The sequence below is a fragment of the Perissodus microlepis genome, chromosome 11 (assembly GCF_051167445.1).
Source record: "Perissodus microlepis isolate ML-2025 ecotype Zambia chromosome 11, ASM5116744v1, whole genome shotgun sequence".
NCBI lineage: Eukaryota > Metazoa > Chordata > Actinopteri > Cichliformes > Cichlidae > Perissodus > Perissodus microlepis.
Genome location: NC_140471.1, coordinates 7,903,263 through 7,924,704, shown reverse-complemented (window position 1 = coordinate 7,924,704; position 21,442 = coordinate 7,903,263). Strand labels below are relative to the sequence as shown.

General features: G+C 42.1%; 1 protein-coding gene across 9 annotated transcripts in view; it reads left to right on the top strand.

Annotated features, from left to right (window-relative positions):
• The window catches only part of ubr5 (ubiquitin protein ligase E3 component n-recognin 5), a 30,912-nt gene extending 11,572 nt beyond the window's left edge, over positions 1 to 19,340 (top strand). For 3 of the 9 annotated variants that reach the window (XM_084942981.1, XM_084942975.1, XM_084942972.1), the window contains 44 exons: positions 509 to 618; positions 1,088 to 1,200; positions 1,324 to 1,470; positions 1,605 to 1,716; positions 1,800 to 1,954; positions 2,065 to 2,262; positions 2,961 to 3,171; positions 4,064 to 4,190; positions 4,326 to 4,477; positions 4,991 to 5,086; positions 5,715 to 5,838; positions 5,958 to 6,055; positions 6,427 to 6,584; positions 6,742 to 6,833; positions 6,949 to 7,095; positions 7,274 to 7,392; positions 7,522 to 7,648; positions 7,856 to 7,985; positions 8,157 to 8,317; positions 8,884 to 9,123; positions 9,272 to 9,395; positions 9,615 to 9,726; positions 9,805 to 9,936; positions 10,930 to 11,187; positions 11,273 to 11,541; positions 11,781 to 11,992; positions 12,098 to 12,343; positions 13,262 to 13,335; positions 13,450 to 13,622; positions 13,894 to 14,043; positions 14,370 to 14,587; positions 14,873 to 14,993; positions 15,261 to 15,633; positions 15,820 to 15,907; positions 15,987 to 16,131; positions 16,425 to 16,555; positions 16,723 to 16,783; positions 16,991 to 17,172; positions 17,300 to 17,384; positions 17,486 to 17,641; positions 17,848 to 17,961; positions 18,064 to 18,208; positions 18,315 to 18,400; positions 18,580 to 19,340. In XM_084942981.1, the coding sequence (XP_084799107.1) occupies positions 509 to 618; positions 1,088 to 1,200; positions 1,324 to 1,470; positions 1,605 to 1,716; positions 1,800 to 1,954; positions 2,065 to 2,262; positions 2,961 to 3,171; positions 4,064 to 4,190; positions 4,326 to 4,477; positions 4,991 to 5,086; positions 5,715 to 5,838; positions 5,958 to 6,055; positions 6,427 to 6,584; positions 6,742 to 6,833; positions 6,949 to 7,095; positions 7,274 to 7,392; positions 7,522 to 7,648; positions 7,856 to 7,985; positions 8,157 to 8,317; positions 8,884 to 9,123; positions 9,272 to 9,395; positions 9,615 to 9,726; positions 9,805 to 9,936; positions 10,930 to 11,187; positions 11,273 to 11,541; positions 11,781 to 11,992; positions 12,098 to 12,343; positions 13,262 to 13,335; positions 13,450 to 13,622; positions 13,894 to 14,043; positions 14,370 to 14,587; positions 14,873 to 14,993; positions 15,261 to 15,633; positions 15,820 to 15,907; positions 15,987 to 16,131; positions 16,425 to 16,555; positions 16,723 to 16,783; positions 16,991 to 17,172; positions 17,300 to 17,384; positions 17,486 to 17,641; positions 17,848 to 17,961; positions 18,064 to 18,208; positions 18,315 to 18,400; positions 18,580 to 18,792 (6,685 nt within the window). In that variant the 3' untranslated portion in view covers positions 18,793 to 19,340. The remainder of the gene's footprint in view (positions 1 to 508; positions 619 to 1,087; positions 1,201 to 1,323; positions 1,471 to 1,604; positions 1,717 to 1,799; positions 1,955 to 2,064; positions 2,263 to 2,960; positions 3,172 to 4,063; positions 4,191 to 4,325; positions 4,478 to 4,990; positions 5,087 to 5,714; positions 5,839 to 5,957; positions 6,056 to 6,426; positions 6,585 to 6,741; positions 6,834 to 6,948; positions 7,096 to 7,273; positions 7,393 to 7,521; positions 7,649 to 7,855; positions 7,986 to 8,156; positions 8,318 to 8,883; positions 9,124 to 9,271; positions 9,396 to 9,614; positions 9,727 to 9,804; positions 9,937 to 10,929; positions 11,188 to 11,272; positions 11,542 to 11,780; positions 11,993 to 12,097; positions 12,344 to 13,261; positions 13,336 to 13,449; positions 13,623 to 13,893; positions 14,044 to 14,369; positions 14,588 to 14,872; positions 14,994 to 15,260; positions 15,634 to 15,819; positions 15,908 to 15,986; positions 16,132 to 16,424; positions 16,556 to 16,722; positions 16,784 to 16,990; positions 17,173 to 17,299; positions 17,385 to 17,485; positions 17,642 to 17,847; positions 17,962 to 18,063; positions 18,209 to 18,314; positions 18,401 to 18,579) is intronic. The other 6 variants (XM_084942973.1, XM_084942979.1, XM_084942978.1 and 3 more) reach the window with 6 other exon arrangements.
• Positions 19,341 to 21,442: the final 2,102 nt, after the last annotated feature.

Here is a 21,442-nt window from a genome sequence, read left to right as displayed (position 1 = left end):
CAGATGGTTTGTTATGTATCTGTGAAGACGTCGTTGGTAACTGCCTGGAAAAGGACACATACTTAGTTCAGTAAGCCAATGATGGGTCTACCATATGCTAGTTTTGAAAGTTACCAAGCAGGTAGTCACGGTAGCTGTGCAGGAAGCTCATCATTAGACAATTCTTGGCATCTTTCTAAGCAAAATTTGCTATTAAAATGAAGTCAAATTGGGGGAAAAGGACTTGTTAGGTGATTGGATGAATTATATCTTATGTACTGTTGCGCCTGAAAGTATGTTCTTGGTGCAGCTTTGTTAGCCAGTAGTTTGTCAGGATAGTAATAGACCTGAATTAACTGCCAGCCACAGATGTGTAGCTTGAAGCCTGGCAAGATGGATTCTATCTTGATCATAAGATTTTCATTCTGTGTCAATAGAAATAAGTGAAATACACATGTCGTTGCAGACAGTAGTATGCTCAGAAAAACAGCAGGAAAATGAATCCATTTGTCTTGGTCTCCTCTCATAGGACTGAAAGCAAGCCAGAGCTGGTGAAGACTGAAATGGGTCCTCCTCCCTCCCCAGCATCTACTTGCAGTGATACCTCTTCCATTGCTAGCAGTGCCTCTCTGCCCTACAGTATGTAATCTTGTCTCATACCATCTCTCTCTTTATTTGCTGTATCAACAACATCCAAGGCTTGACTTTCCTATCTCCCAGGCACAGAACCAATTTCTTCCTCTCTCTGTGCTCTCATTAGTCCCTTTGACTTTGAAACAGATGGTGCACACAGTTTTATCAGCAACTTTTTTTTTTTCCCCGCCTGTTTTCCTGTGAAGGAAATGTGGCCAACTCGCACTATATACTGTGGCATATCTGGTTGCCTTCTTACAACCACTTATCACATGAACCATGTGGCAAACTGTCAGTTTTAATTACTTTTCACAAGTACACACTAAAGCTTCACCTTTTTGTTTGTTTGTTTTTCTTTTCTTTTGTACTGTGCAGTCCTATTTCGAAGTATTTTTCTGAGCTGTTTATAGTACCTTAATGTAAATGATATACAATGATAAAACGACTAAAATTAAATGTGCTGTCCTGCTTGTAGAGCGAAGACGCTCTACACCAGCTCCCAAAGAGGAAGAAAAGGTCAATGAGGAGCAGTGGCCTCTTAGAGAGGTAGTCTTTGTGGAAGATGTTAAAAATGTTCCTGTGGGAAAGGTAAGTGCATCTGAAGCAAATATTTGAATACAGAGAAGGTCAAACTTTGATATTTTTTTTGACTCTTGCTTTTCATTAACTGCATCTCAGTTTAACAATTTATTACTTTTATTTATGCCGTAGGTGCTTAAAGTTGATGGCGCGTATGTTGCTGTCAAGTTTCCTGGGACATCAAGCAGCATGAGCAACCAGAGCACTGCCACTCCCACTGATTCAGACCCGTCATCACTGTTGCAGGACTGTAGGCTCCTCAGAATAGATGAGCTACAGGTATTAACTGATTCAACACAGCTTGTTTTCATTCCAGTAAATGAAACTTAATTTCAGTCACTGAGTTATGTATCTGACTGATGATCTACAGATATTTTGGTTCACTGACTTTGTCATCTCCATCTGCTTGACAGGTGGTTAAAACTGGTGGCACTCCAAAAGTTCCAGACTGTTTTCAGCGAACACCTAAAAAGCTCTGTATCCCAGAAAAGGCTGAGATTCTGGCTGTAAATGTTGACTCCAAAGGTGAGTTTTTTCTGAAGGTCAGCCTTCTATAGAGTTCTTTATCTGCAGTATCTCCTGATCTTAATCATCTCGTCATCTTCTAGGAGTCCACGCAGTGCTGAAAACTGGTAACTGGGTAAGGTACTGTATCTTTGACCTGGCCACAGGCAAAGCTGAGCAGGAGAATAACTTCCCTACTAGTAACCTGGCCTTCCTCGGGCAGAATGAGCGCAATGTGGCTATCTTTACTGCAGGACAGGTGAGACAGGCTATTGAGGACCAGCATGTTTTCTCAGGTTTTCACTACACGTTGTACAAATATTTACTCAATGCTCCACTTTAAATGTTTAATATTTAATTTTTATCAAGGAGTCTCCCATCATCCTCCGAGATGGAAATGGCACAATCTACCCTATGGCCAAAGACTGCATGGGTGGAATTCGAGATCCTGATTGGTTGGACCTGCCACCTATAAACAGCCTGGGAATGGGGGTGCACTCTCTGGCCAATCTCCCTTCAAACTCCACCATTAAAAAGAAAGCTGCTATTATTATTATGGCTATCGAGGTAAACGCAACCTTTATTAATTCATTCATAGAAAACAAAAAAAATTAAAGCTTCAAGCAGTGATGAGATGCCCATCGGACCCTGGCGTACGTCAGAGCATGCTGCGATCAAGCTTTGCTGAACGTTTCCAATTGTCACTCTGATGTATGTCATTCATTATGTGTTAATGAGAGGAAATCAAATTTTCATGACGAATGGTCGAATCACAGACCACCTGCAACCAAAGCTCAAAAGCGCTGCAATTTAATATGACCCAGTTCTGTAGTTTAGATGGACACAATATAAAGTTGATCTGATAAAATCCCTGGGAGGAGTTTGCAAAATTACAACGCCTGGAAATTGCAAAATTGCCATTTTAAATTCAAAATGGTGGACTTCCTGTTGGGTTTGGGTCATGGGGTCCCGTTTACCTTTTTTTCTCCATTTTGGCATTTTACACATGTTTACCAAATTTTGTTTTAAAATACTCTGATTTTCATTTTGTGTGCAAAATGTCATGAGTTTTTGAGTATGTTAAACCCCTCAAAAAGCCTGAATAAATTTAGTGCTCAGGCGCTAATAACATTAACATGTACTTGACCAAGTAGAACAAGTCAATGTGATCAGTGTTGCTCTGTGCCCATGCTCTCCTCCTTTGTAGAAGACCAGAATGCTATGTAGATTATAACGAGTACTCACACAAGTTATTTCACTTTCAGAAGCAGACGCTAATGCAGCATGTGCTGCGCTGCGACTATGAAGCGTGTCGGCAGTACCTGGTCAACCTTGAGCAGGCCTTCCTGTTAGATCAGGGCAGCCAAGCCCTCGGAGCACTTTTGGGTCATCGATGTGATGGAAACCGCAACATCCTCCATGCTGCCGTCTCAGTCTGCTTCCCCGTTAGTAACAAGGAGACCAAAGAAGAAGAAGGTAAGCGGGTGTGTGTGGTTGTGGACTGTGTGGACAAAAAAGTCTTTTAGGATCGATCAGATTCTTCCCTGCCAATTTGGAACTGTTAGAAATACAATAGCAAGGTGACTTTTCACTTGAACTCTCACATTAATATCAATAATAGGGATTTTAAGTAGTAAAAATAGAAATAGAGTTGGAAATGCCCGAAAAGTCATGGCAATACTTTACCTCAAAAGAATGAATGGCCACACCTGCCATTTGCAGTGATTTACTTTGGAGCCTTTTATGTTCTTTGGAAGTAGCCTGCAAATGTCCAGAAAGATTCCTCTGCCATCTGCTGTGACCATCTTTCAACCTCAGTTAATGTAGTAGAATGGGAAAAGTGAGGCTGATAGGAAATTAAAAACTTGCCAGATGTAAAGACTTTAACCCCTGTGGTGACTCTTAAAGTGATATGTAACATGTAATCCAACATGCAACTGCATGCAGTTTCCATGCATTAAAAAACATGCTGTACGTTCATGAATGATCCTCAATCATGCAGTGTCTATATACAGATACACAGAGTAAGGAACAGTAATTTTTTAATGAAGCAAGTATTTTAATCCATCAACATATAGATGTTATGAATCTTCAAAGTGTCATCAAGACTGAACCAGTCATTTGGCATTTGAACACTGCCATAGTATTCCAGTAATGGCAAAATGTTGTTTCCTTGTCATAATTTGCAAGTTCTAGTTGAAGCTTTCCTCTGAGTTGCCTTTGTCGATCACATGTGTATATATTTAAAAATGGTGCGATTTTGATGGTAGTTTGTTTCCACACCGTTTTAGCTCAGCATCGTCTCACTTTAAGTGCTGCTTTCAGCTAATTCCTTTCCACGCTCAGTGACCATGTTATTTCATTTCAGAAGCTGAAAGGTCAGAGAGGAACACATTTGCAGAGCGTCTGTCTGCTGTGGAGGCGATTGCCAATGCCATCTCTGTGGTCTCAAGCAATAGCTCTGGAAATAGGACCGGCTCCTCCAGCAGCAGAGGGTAAATGAGCTCCACAGAATATATAACAAAAAAATGCCCTACAGCAAAGAAATGTTTTGGCTGTCCATTTTGGCAGTACTACCGAAACAGGATCTAAGTTATTGACTCGTTTGCCTTTGGGGGGATTGTCACTAGCCTTCGTCTTAGGGAGATGATGCGGAGGTCTTTAAGAGCAGCAGGTCTTGGTCGACATGAATCTGGCCCGTCATCCAGTGACCATCAGGATCCTGTGTCCCCACCCATTGCTCCACCAAGTTGGGTTCCTGACCCTCCACCCATGGACCCTGGTGAGTGCATCTGAAAAAAATGGTAGAGTTAGATTATTTTTATGTGGTGTTTAAAGTGAACAAAGAAAAAGAAATTAAATGCATCTTTATTTCTGACACAACCATTCTCCAGCAACACATCGAATTTGATTTTCTTTTTTTAATGTAATGTAAAACACACAGCGGTAGCCATTTGTAGAATATTGCAGAAGTTATTTTGCTGTTTAATTTACAGTCATCACCTTTGAGATTTCCAAATAAATAGATTTCTGACTCATTGTGTGGGCAACTATGGAGTTCTTGATTGTCTTTTCACTTGTACTTGTAGAAATCCACCCAGACCAGTGCAATGTCTTTTTTTGTTTTACCATAGTTGTTAATCAGTGAGGTAGTTTTACCACCTTACTGGAAAGTGGAGCCTTAAAATTTAAGTGCCCTCCCTTCCTTTTATAGAATTACAATAACAACTGTCTTTTGATTTTCATAATCCTGATTTTATTAAAAATACAAACTGTGTTTGTTTTTCATGAAAAGATGGAGACATCGACTTCATTTTAGCACCAGCTGTGGGTTCACTCACCACTGCTTCCACTGGTAGCAGCCAGGGACCGAGCACCTCCACAATACCAGGTGCATACCTTCTTTATCATGTGCCTCTTTTCCACTAAAGCAATTTGGTAAATTTAAAAAGAAAACCTTTTGACAACCAAGTCTTTGCCAGAAATTCTGGTGTAGCAGTGGAGCCAACACTTTGGTAACTTAGAAACTTAGAAACCTATAACATGCTGTGTCAGGGTGTTTGGAGGAACGGTGATAAAGTGACATTGTGATATTGTGACCACTAGGGGTGGCTGTAGCTCAGGTGGCAGAGCAGGTCAGCCACTAATCAGAAGGTCGGTGGTTCGATCCCAGGCTGCCTCCTAGCTGCATGCCAAATATCCTTGGGCAAGATACTAACCCCGTGTTTGCCTACTGGTGGTGGTCAGAGGGCCCGGTGGCGCCAGTGTCCGGCAGCCTCGCCTCTGTCAGTGCGCCCCAGGGCAGCTGTGGCTACAATGTAGCTGCCATCACCAGTGTGTGAATGGGTGAATGACTGAATGTAGTGTAAAGCGCTTTGGGGTCCTTAGGGACTGAGTAAAGCGCTATACAAATGCAGGCCATAACTATAAATAAATAAATCATATAAATACATTGCCAGCTCTATGCTTAAATCTTGTAACGCCTACTGACTAACTGTTTGTGTTTTCCATATGAGCAGGGCCGTCCACTGAGCCTTCTGTGGTTGAGTCTAAAGACAGGAAGGCCAATGCCCACCTTATCCTTAAGCTGATGTGTGACAGCGTTGTTCTGAGGCCACACTTACGGGAGCTGCTCTCTGCAAAGTAAGAGTCTTTATTACTGCATTAAAATTGACTGAAAATCTGCTTATTTCTCCCCTGCTATCGTTTGCTCAGGTGCTTTCCTGGGAGTGCTCATGCATATTGTTGCCTTTGTTTGACAGGGATGCCCGAGGAATGACCCCATTCATGCTAGCTGTCAGTGGGAGAGCTTACCCAGCAGCTATCACCGTGCTTGAGGCTGCACAGAAAATGGCCAAGGGTGAGTTAACAAGCTGGCTGAGAACTGGTTCGCTGGAAACTTTTGTGTTAAAGTGTCTAAATTCAAGAACATGTATTGCATTAACATCTTCACACAAAGCGAACGGAGCAGGCATGGAGACATTTGCACTAATATTATGTTACCAACCAGCTGCCATCTCTGAACAGTTTCTGGGAAAGCAGCAGACTTTTTAGTACATCTGATATCATTTTAAGTGGTTAGGTAATAGCTGGAACATTGGAGGTTATCCATGAGTTATGTGAATCCTGACCTATTTTGGTGCCCTGCTTCCAGCAGCTAACTGAAGTGTTATAAGTGGCATTCCCGTGTTTCCATGGTTTTTCGTTGTTCCCCAAATGTCTTGAACACAGTTGGTGACCTGGGTATCACAGAGAAGGAGGATGCTGATTCGGTGTTCATGGAAATGATTTGCCCCTCGGGTACAAACCCAGATGATTCTCCCCTGTATGTTCTCTGCTGCAATGACACCTGCAGTTTTACATGGACTGGAGCTGAGCACATTAACCAGGTCAGCCTGTGACAATCCCATTACACTAAAATGTACTCGCTAGAAGAAGTATTGTGTGTCTGGAAAGTAAGCGGTCTACTTTTAGAATGGCCAAACTCTTTTGCGAATATATTTCTATAGATGTTGACATTTTTCATGACACTTGCGTTGTATTTAGGATATCTTTGAGTGTCGAACATGTGGCTTGCTGGAGTCCCTCTGCTGTTGCACTGAATGTGCAAGGGTGTGTCACAAAGGACATGACTGCAAGTAAGTCCTAGTTTTCAGTGTGGCCTTTTTCACTCCTTGCTAATGCTCGTCTCTCTTACCATTGTTACCAGCTCTTGAAACTAAGTCACTAGACTTTGTATATCCTCTTTCCCAGGTTGAAAAGGACTTCACCTACAGCGTACTGTGACTGTTGGGAGAAATGCAAGTGTAAAACGCTCATAGCTGGTCAGAAGGCAGCTCGCCTGGATCTGTTGTACAGGCTACTCACCACCACAAACCTGGTTACAACACCAAACAGCAGGTGAGGCTTCTGTGAACTCTGCCCCAGGCTTTAATTTGTCTGGTTCATATAGAAGTGCTTCTTGTTCTTTATAGTTAGCAAATGAATTGAGAATTTAACTTGCTGCTCTGCTAAAGATCCATTGTGTTATGTAAGTGAGCAGAGGTGGTAGGTCTGTCTGACTTGTTTCTATCTGCAGGGGAGAGCATATATTACTGTTCCTGGTGCAGACTGTTGCCAGGCAGAGTGTTGAGCACTGTCAGTACAGACCACCGCGCATCAGAGAAGATAGAAACCGCAAGGCTGCTAATGCAGAAGGTTGGTTCAAGAACTTTGTCTCATTTACCCACCTTTTTAACTTTAGGTCCATGCTAATTAAAGATTTCACAAGAGTTCATTTGAAAGCAGAACACAGATCCTGAGAGAAAGCTGTTGTTCTTGTTTCAGACTCTGACATGCCAGACCACGATCTAGAACCCCCCCGCTTTGCTCAGCTGGCTCTGGAGAGAGTCCTGCAGGATTGGAATGCCCTAAAGTCAATGATCATGTTTGGTTCTCAGGAGAATAAAGACCCGTAAGTATCAGAAGCATTGGAGTTTGAGAATGCATTTTTTTTCCTGAACAAGTCTGATCCACCAGTTTCTCCTGATCCACTAATTGCACTATTCAGACCCGATTTTAAATGGTGTGTTATAATCCAAATCAAATATTCAATCAACTATAGCTGTGATGTAGTAATTTGTGTAGCTTGTATCTCAATCCTGTATTTCTTGTTTCCCAGACTTAGTGCCAGCAGCAGAATTGCTCACCTCCTACCTGAAGAGCAGGTCTACTTGAATCAGCAGAGTGGCACCATTCGCCTTGACTGTTTTACTCACTGCCTCATTGTCAAGTGTGCTCCTGACATCACTGTAAGTGCAGTTAGTCTTCCGTTTCCAGTGCACACAGTGTAAAATTCACATTCAGTGTAAATAAGTAACCCTGGTAACATATTTTATTTGGGATTGGTCACTCTGTAACTTACTGACTTGTATTCATGCATGACAATCCTCATCGGGTGTTTTATCTCCCTGCTGTATTAGTTCATAGATACGTTACTGGGTACTCTGGTAAAGGAGCTGCAGAACAAGTACACACCCGGTCGGAGAGAGGAGGCTATTAACGTCACCAGAAGGTTCTTGCGCTCTGTGGCCCGAGTTTTTGTCATCCTCAGTGTGGAGATGGCATCATCAAAAAAGAAAAAGTAAGAACACAATTTGAAGAACACTTTTCTTTTTTTTCTTTTTAAATAATCTCTTGTCTACATTAATCTGTTTAATTTACAATTCTGCTTTGAATCCATGACCATCAAGCAGCTGTTACCAGCATTTATACCTGTACGGTTTGATTTTGCAGGTAGCAGCACGTTGGGTTACGCTTTAGGGTTTCAGAAGGGTTTTCTGTCGTGGATTTAACATTGAAGTAATCTACTGTAAAAAGCTGGGGATGAAGTTGCATTTAAAAGTCCCTGCTTTCTTTTATGACAGTTTTAGTGTCATCATTGACCTAGTAGTCAAGAACTGGATAATCGACTTTAAGGTTTTTGAGAACAGCTCAGTTTTAGACTAATGTGTGTTAAATTTATGTAGAGCCACCAATGGCCTATACAAGTAGCATAAATCCCACTTAAGGTTATACCAGAACAAATGAAAAGAACGGCCCAAGGCTAAAGCTTGTTTATAATTTGCTGACATACTTGATACCAGTTAGACAAGATTTTCTTATGTAATACAACCATTTCTCAATTCTTCTCTATTTCTCCTCACACAGCAATTTCATCCCTCAGCCCATTGGGAAATGTCGGCGTGTTTTCCAGGCTCTGCTGCCCTATGCTGTGGAGGAGCTGTGTAATGTAGCAGAGTCACTAATTGTCCCAGTGCGAATGGGTATTGCAAGACCGACCGCTCCTTTCACTTTGGCCAGCACCAGCATTGATGCTGTTCAGGGCAGCGAGGAGCTTTTCTCTGTTGAACCGCTGCCACCACGACCCTCACCTGACCAGTCCAGCAGGTTAGTTGGTTTTCTTGACTTTGTATCATTGCAAGTGGAGTGATAAAGTAGTTTGTAAAATGTACTTAAATTATGGATAATTAGAATCCACTCTCCTTTTTTTTTTCTTATTTATTTAATTTAATGAGCTTGTGTTTAACATTTCCAGCTCCAGCCAGACAGCTGCCTCTTATATCATCAGGAACCCTCAACCCCGGCGCAGCAGCCAGTCTCAGCCTGTCAGAGGAAGAGATGAGGAGCAGGATGACATTGTATCAGCAGATGTGGAAGAGGTGGGGAGCCTCATTATTAAATCATTAGAGCCATAATGAATTCTGGATGTGCATGTGTGCACTGCATGTTGGTTACTGTTTCTGAGGCTAAAGCCCACAATCTTACCCTATTCATATTTGTATTTTTTTCTGTCCTCCTGTTACTGTAGAATTTCAGGTATGTCTTGCCACAAAGTTTTTTGTTTTTTTTTATTGGACAATCTGTTGTGTGTCTAACAGGTTGAAGTTGTAGAGGGTGTAGCTGGGGAGGAAGACCATCACGACGACCAGGAAGAGCAGGGAGAGGAAAATGCTGAAGCAGAAGGCCAGCACGATGAGCACGACGAGGATGGTAAGATATAGTTGGAGTTGTTCATCTTTATGAATCAAAGTCAGATGAGTTTAGGATGGGGTCATGTCTGTTTTTTAGGAAGTGACATGGAGTTGGACCTGTTGGCAGCAGCTGAAACAGAGAGCGACAGCGAAAGCAACCACAGCAATCAGGACAACGCCAGCGGTCGCAGGAGCGTTGTTACAGCAGCTACTGCTGGTTCTGAAGCAGGTTAGTCAACTGCTTTTATGTAAACCATCACCTTTTACCTAATACCTTAATTGCGTTAAAAAACCCTGAAAATCTCAATGTTTTATGACACACCCCCCCCCCCCCCCCCCCCCTCTTTTTTTTTTTTTTTAAACTGTCACTCCCTTTGACTGAAATCGTAACCATTTTTGTGTTGAATCGGTCTAATTTGGTCTAATCGCTTGCAAAAATAAATTTTGTTTGTAAATCAGACAGTCACAATGCTCGACAGTCAGCGTTGTGGATTGTGGGGATTTTATATTTGGAGAGATAATGATACAGCAGAGAAGGAAAAGTGGTCCCTGGCTGAATACCAAATGTATTTCATTTGCAGGCAGTAGGGTGTCCTTGGCATTTCCTATTTTTGGTATGAGCTCCTCTTTACTTTAATGCATATACAGATATCAGGGCAAGAGTGAATTTGCAAAGTGCATACACAGTTTCCTGCTGAGAGTTCCTTCAGTCCGTCCCCTTCTCACATTTCTCTGTTGTTGTCTGCCATTTTTAACTAATGCCTCATCACAAGTGTAGCTTTGTTGGTCTTTTATCCAAATAACACACTAATCAACTTGTAGCTTTTCCAAATGGTGTGGGTTTTTTCCTGCTTGGTCATCTAAAGAGTGTATTTGCTACTAACGATGATGTTAAACTTTCTTGTAGATTATTCTGTCAAGTTAGAGATTGATGTTCTTTCTCTTTGAATATTTTTTTTTTTAACTTGAAAATATTTAGAAAATGAAACCATATATGATTTAGCACAAGCTGAACACCAGAGTGTCCAGTTTTGTTCTCAATCGGTGTTTCAGTGTGTCCAGTTTCGTATTGGTGGTGTTTTGCCTTGTAGTGGTGTGATTCACTAACCCGCACTCCTGCTTGGATAAGTCTGATGTGAAAGCGAAAGACTGGTAGGTCAAATTGAATACGAGAACATTGAACTGGTCTTCTTTATTTTTTTTCTTCATCCCTACTTTAAAGGTGCCAGCAGTGTCCCTGCCTTCTTTTCAGAGGATGACTCTCAGTCCAATGACTCCAGTGACTCAGACAGCAGCAGCAGCCAAAGTGACGATGTTGACCAGGAGACGTTTCTACTGGATGAGCCTCTGGAAAGGACAACTAATGCATCACATGCTAACAGTGCAGCTCAGGCTCCTCGCTCCATGCAGTGGGCTGTGAGAAACACCCCCAGCCAAAGGGCACCGGGAAGCGCTCCCTCCAGCACCTCAACACCAGCCGGTCAGCAAATGTCCACCTGCTTCTGCAGTTTTAATTGAAAATTTAAAATGTCTCAGAACTAACATTTCCCCTCCCCCCTCCACAGCAAGCTCCACAGGCCTGATATATATTGACCCCACTAACCTGCGGCGCTCAAGTGCAATCAGCTCTAGTGCCGCTGCAGCGGCGGCAGCTTTGGAGGCCAGCAACTCCAGCAGCTACCTGACGTCTGCCAGCAGTCTCGCCCGCGCCTACAGCATTGTCATCAGGCAGATCTCAGACCTCATGAGTCTGATTCCCAAATATAATCATCTTGTCTACTCCCAGTATCCTGCTGCTGTCAAGCTCACCTACCAGGATGCTGTCAACCTGCAGGTATAATGGCTTGGAGTCTTTTAAGATCTGCATTATGTGTTTTCAGCAGAAGGAGTTCATGTTGATTAGTCTCCACTATTAACAGTGCAATGCTAAGAGCAATAGTTTACATAATGCATAACTATAGAATATTCAACCCTACCACAAATACTATTTAGTGCTTTTTAAAAGGAATGCAAAACAAAATTTGGAATCAAGCCGATTATGTGAGCAAAGAGTGAAATGTTTGTGTGAACCAGAACTATGTAGAAGAAAAGTTAATTCCCACCTGGAACTGGATGGTGTCCATCATGGATTCCACTGAGGCTCAGCTGCGATACGGCTCAGCCTTGTCATCTGCTGGAGATCCCGGTCACCCCAGTCACCCGCTCCATGCCTCCCAGCACTCAGCTCGTAGGGAGCGCATGACTGCTCGAGAGGAGGCCAGCCTCCGCACTCTGGAAGGACGCAGGTAAACTTTTTCACTTAATGTGGTCAATGAATTAATTGAACTTGATTTTTGTTAACTTACTCTTACATGATGCAAACAAATGATTGCTTCCCACACTTAATTTAGTATTTGTTTTAGGAGGGCAGCCACACTGCTAACAGCTCGTCAAGGCATGATGTCTGCACGTGGTGACTTCCTGAACTACGCCCTGTCACTGATGCGCTCCCACAATGATGAGCACTCTGATGTGCTTCCGGTGCTGGACGTGTGCTCGCTGAAGCATGTGGCTTACGTTTTCCAGGCTCTCATCTACTGGATTAAAGCCATGAATCAGCAGACCACCCTGGACACGCCACAGATGGATAGAAAGAGGTAAATGATGAAAAATAGAAAATGCCAATTCAGGATTTACACAGAGGCTGCATACTTGTCAGTTTTGTTTATTAAATCATAAGACAGTAAATGTATTAATATTTAATTAAACAGTTCACAGGATCCACACTAAAAGAGACTAGCTTCAGTGTGACTTTCAGTAACTTGTAGCAAAATCAGCTGAAATAAACCTAAGTGATGCTAATTAGCTAGGTTATGGACACAGCATGTGCTGCACAGACCACTAACTAGAGTGAAGGACCCAAATTTTGTGTTGCACTGGCTGCTCCACTCTGCTTATACGTAATTTTTTTGCAGCCACTCTACGTGTATTAGATGCACCTGCTCCCTGTCATTTAAAAACATGCACGTCTCTGACTTTGTATCCCCTCTGAGAGTTTGTGTTGTATAATGTTAAAATGTTTAATAAAAAAAAATGTATCGCACATTCATAAAGAAGAAAGCTTTTAATTATCCCGATTAGTGAAGATTGTGTTGTTTCCACAACATTGCGTTCCTCCTGAGGTCCACAGAACCGTTGAATGACTTAAGGGCTCTGGAAGTCCCTGTATATGCATGTAAGCTTGTGTCAAAAAGTTCACCGAACTTGGACACGCATGGAATGTTTTCGCTCATCGTGTGGTTGAACTTAGTGCAGCTGTAGGCTTTGTTTCTATTGGTCGCACGATTGCTCAGCGCAGCAAGAAACCATTGCACGCAAGCAATAGAAATCAAAGTTTTTAGAGCACCACGCGTACATGCCACATCCTATGTGAAAGCTTATCTAAAGCAACTGCTGTTAGGAGCAAAAAATACAGTTCATTCAAACAACAGGGTGGTAATTAGATTTGTTTTATGGGCCTTCAGAATAAATGTGAGTCTAACACGATGTTTATCCTCCGTAACTTTCACTTGTAGGAATCGAGAGATTTTGGAGCTTGGGTTGGACAATGAAGATTCTGAGCATGAGAATGATGAGGACACCAATCAGAGTAAGGCAAAAAAATAAAACGACTAAATGACAACTAAACTATAGTCAGTCCATAATAAATATCAAAGACCTACATAGTTGTTTTAAGATCTGCTGTGTTTCTTTTTCACTTCAGGTTCAACACTGCAGGACAAGGATGAGGACCCAGTTCCAGCTGAGACGGGTCAGAACCACCCCTTCTTCCGTCGCTCTGACTCGATGACTTTCCTGGGGTGCATTCCACCAAATCCCTTCGATGTTCCTCTGGCTGAGGCCATCCCTCTGGCAGACCAGCCCCACCTCCTGCAGGTCAGATTTGCTGCTGATGTTTAACCTCCTTACGTGTCATACTAAGTATTGTTTATGAGTCATCTCAGCTTTGTGGCATTGCATTCATCTTGTTTTCTGTGCGAACTCCTTCAAGTATCACTACATGCCAGAGATATTTGGCAGCAAAGAAAATGACAGCACTATTTAGAGAATGTAAAACACTTGAACTGTTACATTTAGCTGTCTTTACATTATAGAATGGCAACTCAGCCTTTGTGATTTTAACTACATTTTGCTTCTTCTTCGACAGCCCAATGCCAGAAAGGAAGATCTGTTTGGTCGTCCCTCTCAGGGCCTGTACTCTTCCTCGTACATGGCAACCAAAGGCCTGGCTGAGGCAACCATGGACAGGAACTGCCTGGAGGTAAACATGGGCTCCTCTCTACCCTCCCCCTCTCAGGTATACCACTCCTCTACACCGTGCTATCACGCTGGTAGTTGTGTTCTAATATCCATGCATAACAAATCTCCCTGAAATAATAAAGTACTGCAGCATTTTCCCAGTTAAAATAACTTGACTATTAAGGATTCATTATCTCCGTGCTATTTGATTTATGAAAGGACAGGTAGGTTGGGTCGTGTTCTTGTGTTCATACGAGTGTGGATGTTGGAGCACAGTTTGTATTCGGTGTCCCATTTCCATTCTGTTGTGGCCACACTGCCATCATCTTTAGAAGTTCACTTGTTCACATTACTAAACGACACTTCTGACTCCTGCTCAAACAGATCCTGCCCACTAAGATGTCTTACTCAGCTAACCTGAAGAATGTGATGAGCATGGAGACAGGCCAGCGGAGCACCGAGAACCAGTCGCTGGCAGAGCAGGAGCTGGAGGCTTCCAAACCTGGCCCATCACCCCACGACCTTGCTGCCCAGCTAAAGAGCAGCCTGCTTGCTGAGATTGGCCTCACTGAGAGTGATGGCCCTCCTCTCCCATCGTTCAGGTAACCAGTCATTGCATTTAGTGGGGCTGATTTTTGCAGAGAGGACTGACCTTGATCTCAGCAGCTTGATATGAAATGGTGTCACCTATAGATGTTTGTCATCACATTAATTAAGCCTCTGTACTTGCATTAATTAGAACCTTCATTATTAGCACATGTAACCCCTTCCTGTTTCCCAGTCAGAATGGTTGCTGTGAAAACTGTCTGTTGCTCTCAAACACAGAAAATGTAATTATAGATAAAGAGTTTATGAATAAAATAGTGTTTATTGTGTCCTCTGTCCAGACCTCACTGCAGTTTTATGGGGATGATGATCTCACACGACATGCTGCTGGGCCGCTGGCGCCTCTCACTGGAGCTTTTTGGTCGTGTCTTCATGGAGGATGTTGGAGCTGAGCCTGGATCGGTAAAAAATATTTTATTTTTTTTAACATGCCTTCAACATATACTTCAATACTTAAATGGAGTTTGTCCCTGTACGTTTTTGTACTTGATGGCTTCTTAGATGAAATGCTGCTCAGAGTAAAATCACCTGTGTGAGGCGATGAGCCATGAGTAGCCAGAATGAATCATACAGACTTTGAAATTAAAACACTCCTCTGCTACTATAGCATATGAAACTTAATGTAGCTTTAACTGACCGTGTTGTTGTTCCCTCATTGTTTTGAACCAGATCCTCACAGAGCTTGGCGGCTTTGAGGTGAAGGAATCCAAGTTCCGTCGAGAGATGGAGAAGTTGAGGAACCTGCAGTCCCGTGACCTGGCGCTGGAAGTGGACCGTGATCGAGACCAGCTAATACAACAGACTATGCGTCAGCTAAACACACACTTTGGCAGGCGTTGTACAACCACACCCATGGCGGTACACCGGGTGAAAGTGACTTTCAAAGATGAGCCTGGAGAGGGCAGTGGCGTGGCCCGCAGCTTCTACACGGCCATCGCTCTGGCCCTCCTTTCCAATGAAAAGCTGCCCAACCTGGACTGTGTTCAGAGCGTCAGCAAGGGCATGCAGGCCAGCAGTACGTGTCATCACGATTACAATTCAAGTATGACAATACATAGAAACTACTGCATACTGCATATTATGACATTTGTGTTCATTATTACAATAAATGTTTGCTTTTTGTTTTTGTGATGATGGAAGAAATCATCAAAGTAGCAACAACATAAGATACTTGACAAAAAATATTTTCAACACAAATGAACTTGCCCTGGTCGATTTGTTTGTGCAGATCTAATGCAGCGTCTCAGGAACAGAGACCGGGAGAGGGAGAGGAGAAGTGGTGGGCTTCGAGCAGGATCTCGGAGAGACCGAGACAGGTAAACTCTATTTGGTAGCCTATATGACCTTTCTTTATATTTAGAGAAAATGTCTGCTAACCTGTTTGTATGTTAACAGAGACTCTAGGAGGCAGCTGTCCATAGACACCAGGCCTTTCAGGCCGTCATCAGAGGGAAACCCCAGTGATGAGCCTGACCCTCTGCCTGCACACAGACAAGCCCTGGGTGAAAGGCTCTATCCACGAGTCCATGCAATGCAGCCGGTAATAAACCATCAGCATATCTGTTTGTTTTCTTTCATTAAGACAGAGTAACATTTCTGATAACTAATGATCAGTTTTGAGGTTCTGTTTACAAGTTTACACACCAAGAGATGGAATCCCACACATTTTAGACAACCACACTTCCTCCATCACTTCAGTGTTTAGTGTTTAAATTCTTTTTAGGTACAATAGTTGCAATGTGTTGAACTTGAGTGATCCATAATGTTTTGCTTCCTTGTCTGCATTTATAATTTTTCCTTGATCATACTGAGGGGAGTTGTTTGTGTCTTTAGGCTTTCGCCAGTAAAATCACCGGCATGTTGCTGGAGCTGTCTCCTGCCCAGCTGTTGCTGCTGCTAGCTAGTGAGGATTCTTTGAGAGCCAGAGTAGAAGAGGCCATGGAGCTACTTATTGCACATGGAAGGTAAGACAAATCACCAACACCACGGGTGCCTCTGGCAATAAAGTGCTCATTTAGCTGGCAAAAAAAGTACCTGTTAATGAATATACATCCATTAAGAACAGTATTTTTTTCATATTCATACTCGGTGCCATTTAGCAAACTAACTATATTCTGTTTATCTTTCCCAGGGAAAATGGAGCTGACAGTATTCTGGACCTCGGTCTCCCAGAGGCTCCAGAGAAATCACAAGTGAACAAAATATATAACCTGTTTCCATTATTTGTTAACTAGTTTCTTGTTTTCTAAAAATATTTTAGCCATATTTTAGCAAAGTGTGCTAAACCACGACACACTAAAATGACTTTGACACTTAACAGAAACATTTGCACAACACAGATCATCCTAATACTAAGTTGTTATAAACACTGCCCCCCTCCTCTGTTCAATCATTTTTAGCAGCAGGAGAACCGCAAACGTCACGGTTCAACACGCAGTGTGGTTGACATGGAGCTGGACGACCCAGATGACGGTGACGACAACGCTCCTCTCTTCTACCAGCCTGGCAAACGAGGCTTCTACTCCCCTAGACCCGGCAAAAATACAGAGGCCAGACTCAACTGCTTCCGTAATATTGGAAGGTAATAATAAAAAATCAAAGATTTACATGATGTTTGGTTGGATAAAAATGAAATTCAAGAAGGAAAATGTTTTGTGAAATCAGCTGTGTCCTTAGCAGAGTATGAAACAATGTATTTCTCTGTGCAGAATACTGGGCTTATGTCTGCTGCAGAATGAACTCTGTCCAATCACACTGAACAGACATGTCATCAAGGTGCTGCTTGGTAGGAAGGTAAGTAGAAAATATGCCTTTAAAAAAAAAAAAAAAAATGCACCTGCTGCATAATGCTTGGTTCTTAAATAATTCAATTGCTAATTATTCTTTTACTGCAGGTGAACTGGCACGACTTTGCGTTCTTTGACCCGGTTATGTATGAGAGCCTGCGGCAGCTGATCCGCCATTCACAGGCTGGTGAAGCCGAAGCAGTGTTTGCTGCCATGGATTTGGCTTTCGCCATTGATCTCTGCAAAGAGGAAGGAGCTGGACAGGTAATGGACTTGGCTGTCTAAGTGTCAAACTTGAGCAGTATCAGATGTCACTTGTCCTGTTAAGATGGAAAAATAGCGCTGGCAAATGTGTATGTGATGCAAGGTGAAAAACGCGGCAACACATCTGAAAATTCTCTTCAAGTTAAATTAACTAATGTGCAGGTGGTGACTTAAGTGAAGCTTATATCTCATTCTGCCTTGTTCAGGTTGAGCTCCTGTCTGGAGGGGTCAACATGCCAGTAACTCCCCTCAATGTTTACGAATATGTGAGGAGGTACGCAGAGCACAGAATGCTGGTGGTTGCTGAGCAGCCGCTTCATGTAAGTATAAACGGCAATTTTACTGAACCTTAAATTGTGTGAATGCAGATCAATGCTTTGTCATTTATCAAAATGTGTATTCACACCGGCTGTCTTTCATAGGCAATGAGGAAGGGCTTGCTCGATGTACTGCCCAAGAACGCCTTAGAGGACTTGACAGCTGAAGACTTCAGGCTGCTGGTCAACGGCTGTGGAGAAGTCAATGTCCAGATGCTTATTAGCTTCACCTCCTTCAACGATGAGTCTGGTATGTTGATCTGTCTACATCGCTTTATGTCCATCTTAATCAGTAAAGGATTTACTATTGTACATTTGACTGTCATATACTGACTCAAGACTTCTTCATTCAACAGGGGAAAATGCAGACAAACTTCTCCAGTTTAAACGCTGGTTTTGGTCCATAGTGGAGAAGATGAGCATGACTGAGAGACAAGATCTGGTAAGTCTGCTCCCATCATAATTAGGAATTCTTTCTTTTTCCATACCTTGGCTGTGGGTATCTGCTGATACAGGGTACTGATCAGACACCAGTCTTAAATTAAAAAGCCTCGGTGTACAAGTACTTGGTTTCCTGTATATCAGACACGGGATTAAAAAAGTCGTTTGTGTACTCCTCAGGTGTACTTCTGGACCTCCAGCCCATCTTTGCCAGCCAGCGAGGAGGGCTTCCAGCCGATGCCTTCCATCACGATCCGGCCTCCAGACGACCAGCACCTCCCCACAGCCAACACCTGCATCTCCCGTCTCTACGTGCCACTCTACTCTTCAAAACAGATACTCAAACAGAAACTCCTGCTAGCCATTAAGACCAAGAATTTTGGTTTTGTGTAGAAGTTCAACAAAGAAGAGTTTAAAAAAGGAAAAGAAGAAAAACATGTTTACTGTTGTGTAATATTTACCTAGCTCCATTTTTGTAGATTTATTTTTTGTCTAAACGATTTTATGAAATTCGACATACTGTCGTCATCTCCCCGGGCGGTAATATGTTTGTGTTGTGAACACAAACAGCTTGTTATTTTTATTTCAGTTTTAATTGTTTATTTTTCTTTTGTGTTAATGAAGAAGAGGTATACGGTCCAGAACATTCCTGCATTGGCACTGTAAAATGTAAAGCCCACAGCTCTGCTCTATTGGCTTAAACCTTTGCTTCCCAGGAATTTGGCTTGACAGAAAAGCTGTCTGCCGAAAACCCAGCCAAAGATGACAGCAGTAGAAATATTTAAGACACACTGTGACTATAAGTTTTTTTGTTTTGTTTTGTTCTTTTCCTTCCCTAGAAACGTACTATCACTGACAGTTCACTGCTGCCTTTGTGGAAAGTCATTTTTTCTTGTACAGGGGGAGTAGGGAATTTCAAAATAAACTTGGATGCAAATACATTGTCATTGTTTGTGTGTGGTCTCTAGTTATGCTACTACTTATTTCAATAGACTACCAGGTAATACATTTTATTAGTAGTAGTTAATAGATTGATGAGCTTACAAACCAAGGGGTGTACACAATAAGTATAGGAATATAAAGAGTAAATAACACCAGCAAAAAATCTAATGTTCCAGTAATGATACTTCCATACTAATCCACATGCCAGAAAACCTCTCCCAAAAAAAGAATGTAAAATGCAGTGTTGTAAAAACACAAGAAAATTTACCGCATGCGTTATAATGTTGAATTATTGAACTTAGCATGCTCTTCTCAGGGCTTTGACCTGAGAAGAGCAAACACAAAGTGTATTCCAGAAGTGTCCAACTGCAGGCCTCAAAGGCTGCTGTCCTGTAGGTTTTAGATGTGTCCTGGATCCAACACAGCTGAATTACCGACTAAATTACCTCCTCAACATGTCTCGAAGTTCTCCAGAGGCCTGGTAATGAACTAATCATTTGATTCGGGTGTGTTGACCCAGGGTGAGATCTAAAACCCAGAGGACACCTGCCCTTGAGGCCTGGAATTCCCCACCCGTGGATTCAAAAATGTATACAGAAAAATCTTACAAAGTCCTTGTAGTGTTCTTCCTTTCTTTTTGTGACAAGGTATGAATAGAATAGAATTTAACTTTATTTTCATTGCACATGTCACAAGTTCAAAGCAAAGAAACTGCTTGGAAGACAAGCTTGTAAGACATGTAAGACAACAGGAGGAATAAAGGATATATTCACTTGCAAAAATGTCATTAAAAAGGAATGTGCAGTTATCTACAACACAATAACATACTCCAGTTCAACCAGGCAGTAAGTCTGAATGTGAGCGACTTCAGGTTCAGGTGCAGCTAATCCAGCTACTTACCCTCCAGTCAGCTCATGTGGGACAAAAACCAAAAACACTTCCTCAGTCACTGGTTTTACTTGGCCTCTTTACCATCAGGTGGGTGAATCTGCTCTTGGCTTCTGTGAACTCATTTGTTGGAGCCAGCTGTCCAGCTGCAGAGAGCTGCAGAATGGTGGGAATATATAATAATAATGATATATATATATATATATATATAGCTATACTAATAAAATAAATGGGAATTAATTTTTTTCTATGAGTGTGTCATGAAATTCATCATCATTCCAGCAAGTTTTACATTTGATGCAATATGTTTATATAGGTTCTCAGTCATCCAGGTCATGGTAGTCTAAGGGGCTGGACTTCTTTAATTTTCTTGAAGACATTTCACCTGTCATCCGAAAAGCTTCAGTTCTGAAACCAAATAGTGGAGTCACTTGGCTCATGTGAAAAAAAATGTGCGGGTCATTATCAGCAGAAGTTTCGGGTGAAACCACTGTGGGACCTTGCGTCGCCTTATCATGTGACCTATTGAGATCACCTGATGCAAGATGTGAGTGGGGGTTGAGGCACCTGGGAACGGACCTCAAAACTGCATTGTAGGTGGCAGGCAGTTGATGTGCTAGCTAAGGCACCCCCCTCTGTTCAAAGATAAAAACTTTAAACAAAGGTTAACTTATTTTTGTTTAACATGTTTCCTCTATTACTTTGTTGTTGTTGTTTTTTCATTAAAATTTTTGTCCTTTTCATAACCTTTGTGCAGGGGGGTGGGGCAGGTCTGTGTTAAAGGCGTACTGGAAACATTTTTGAATCAAGAATTTTGACCAATCAGCATGGAGAAAGTTTTAGCCCTGCCTATTTCAACGGACCTGCAATAACCGTTTTTTTTTTTTTTATTTCTTCCAATGATTTTATGTGCGGAAAAAAATAAAAATAAAAAACTCGTGAGCTGTTAATTTGACCAGAGACTTTTAGGTATTAACATCAGGATCTGTCATTTGTAGGACCAAGGCAACAAAAATATGATACAAAAGTGTATGGAAATAATACACCATGCACACAGTACGTGTGTGCAACTCTGTACTTGAAATAAAAAAAACTATCAAAACAATTCAAGTTCATAATGTATTTTTTGATAAATACTCTAAGACAGCTATAACACGTAGCTGTAATTCACAACCCGGAAACTCAGGTTTACGACTGTCGTGAAGGCAGCGTG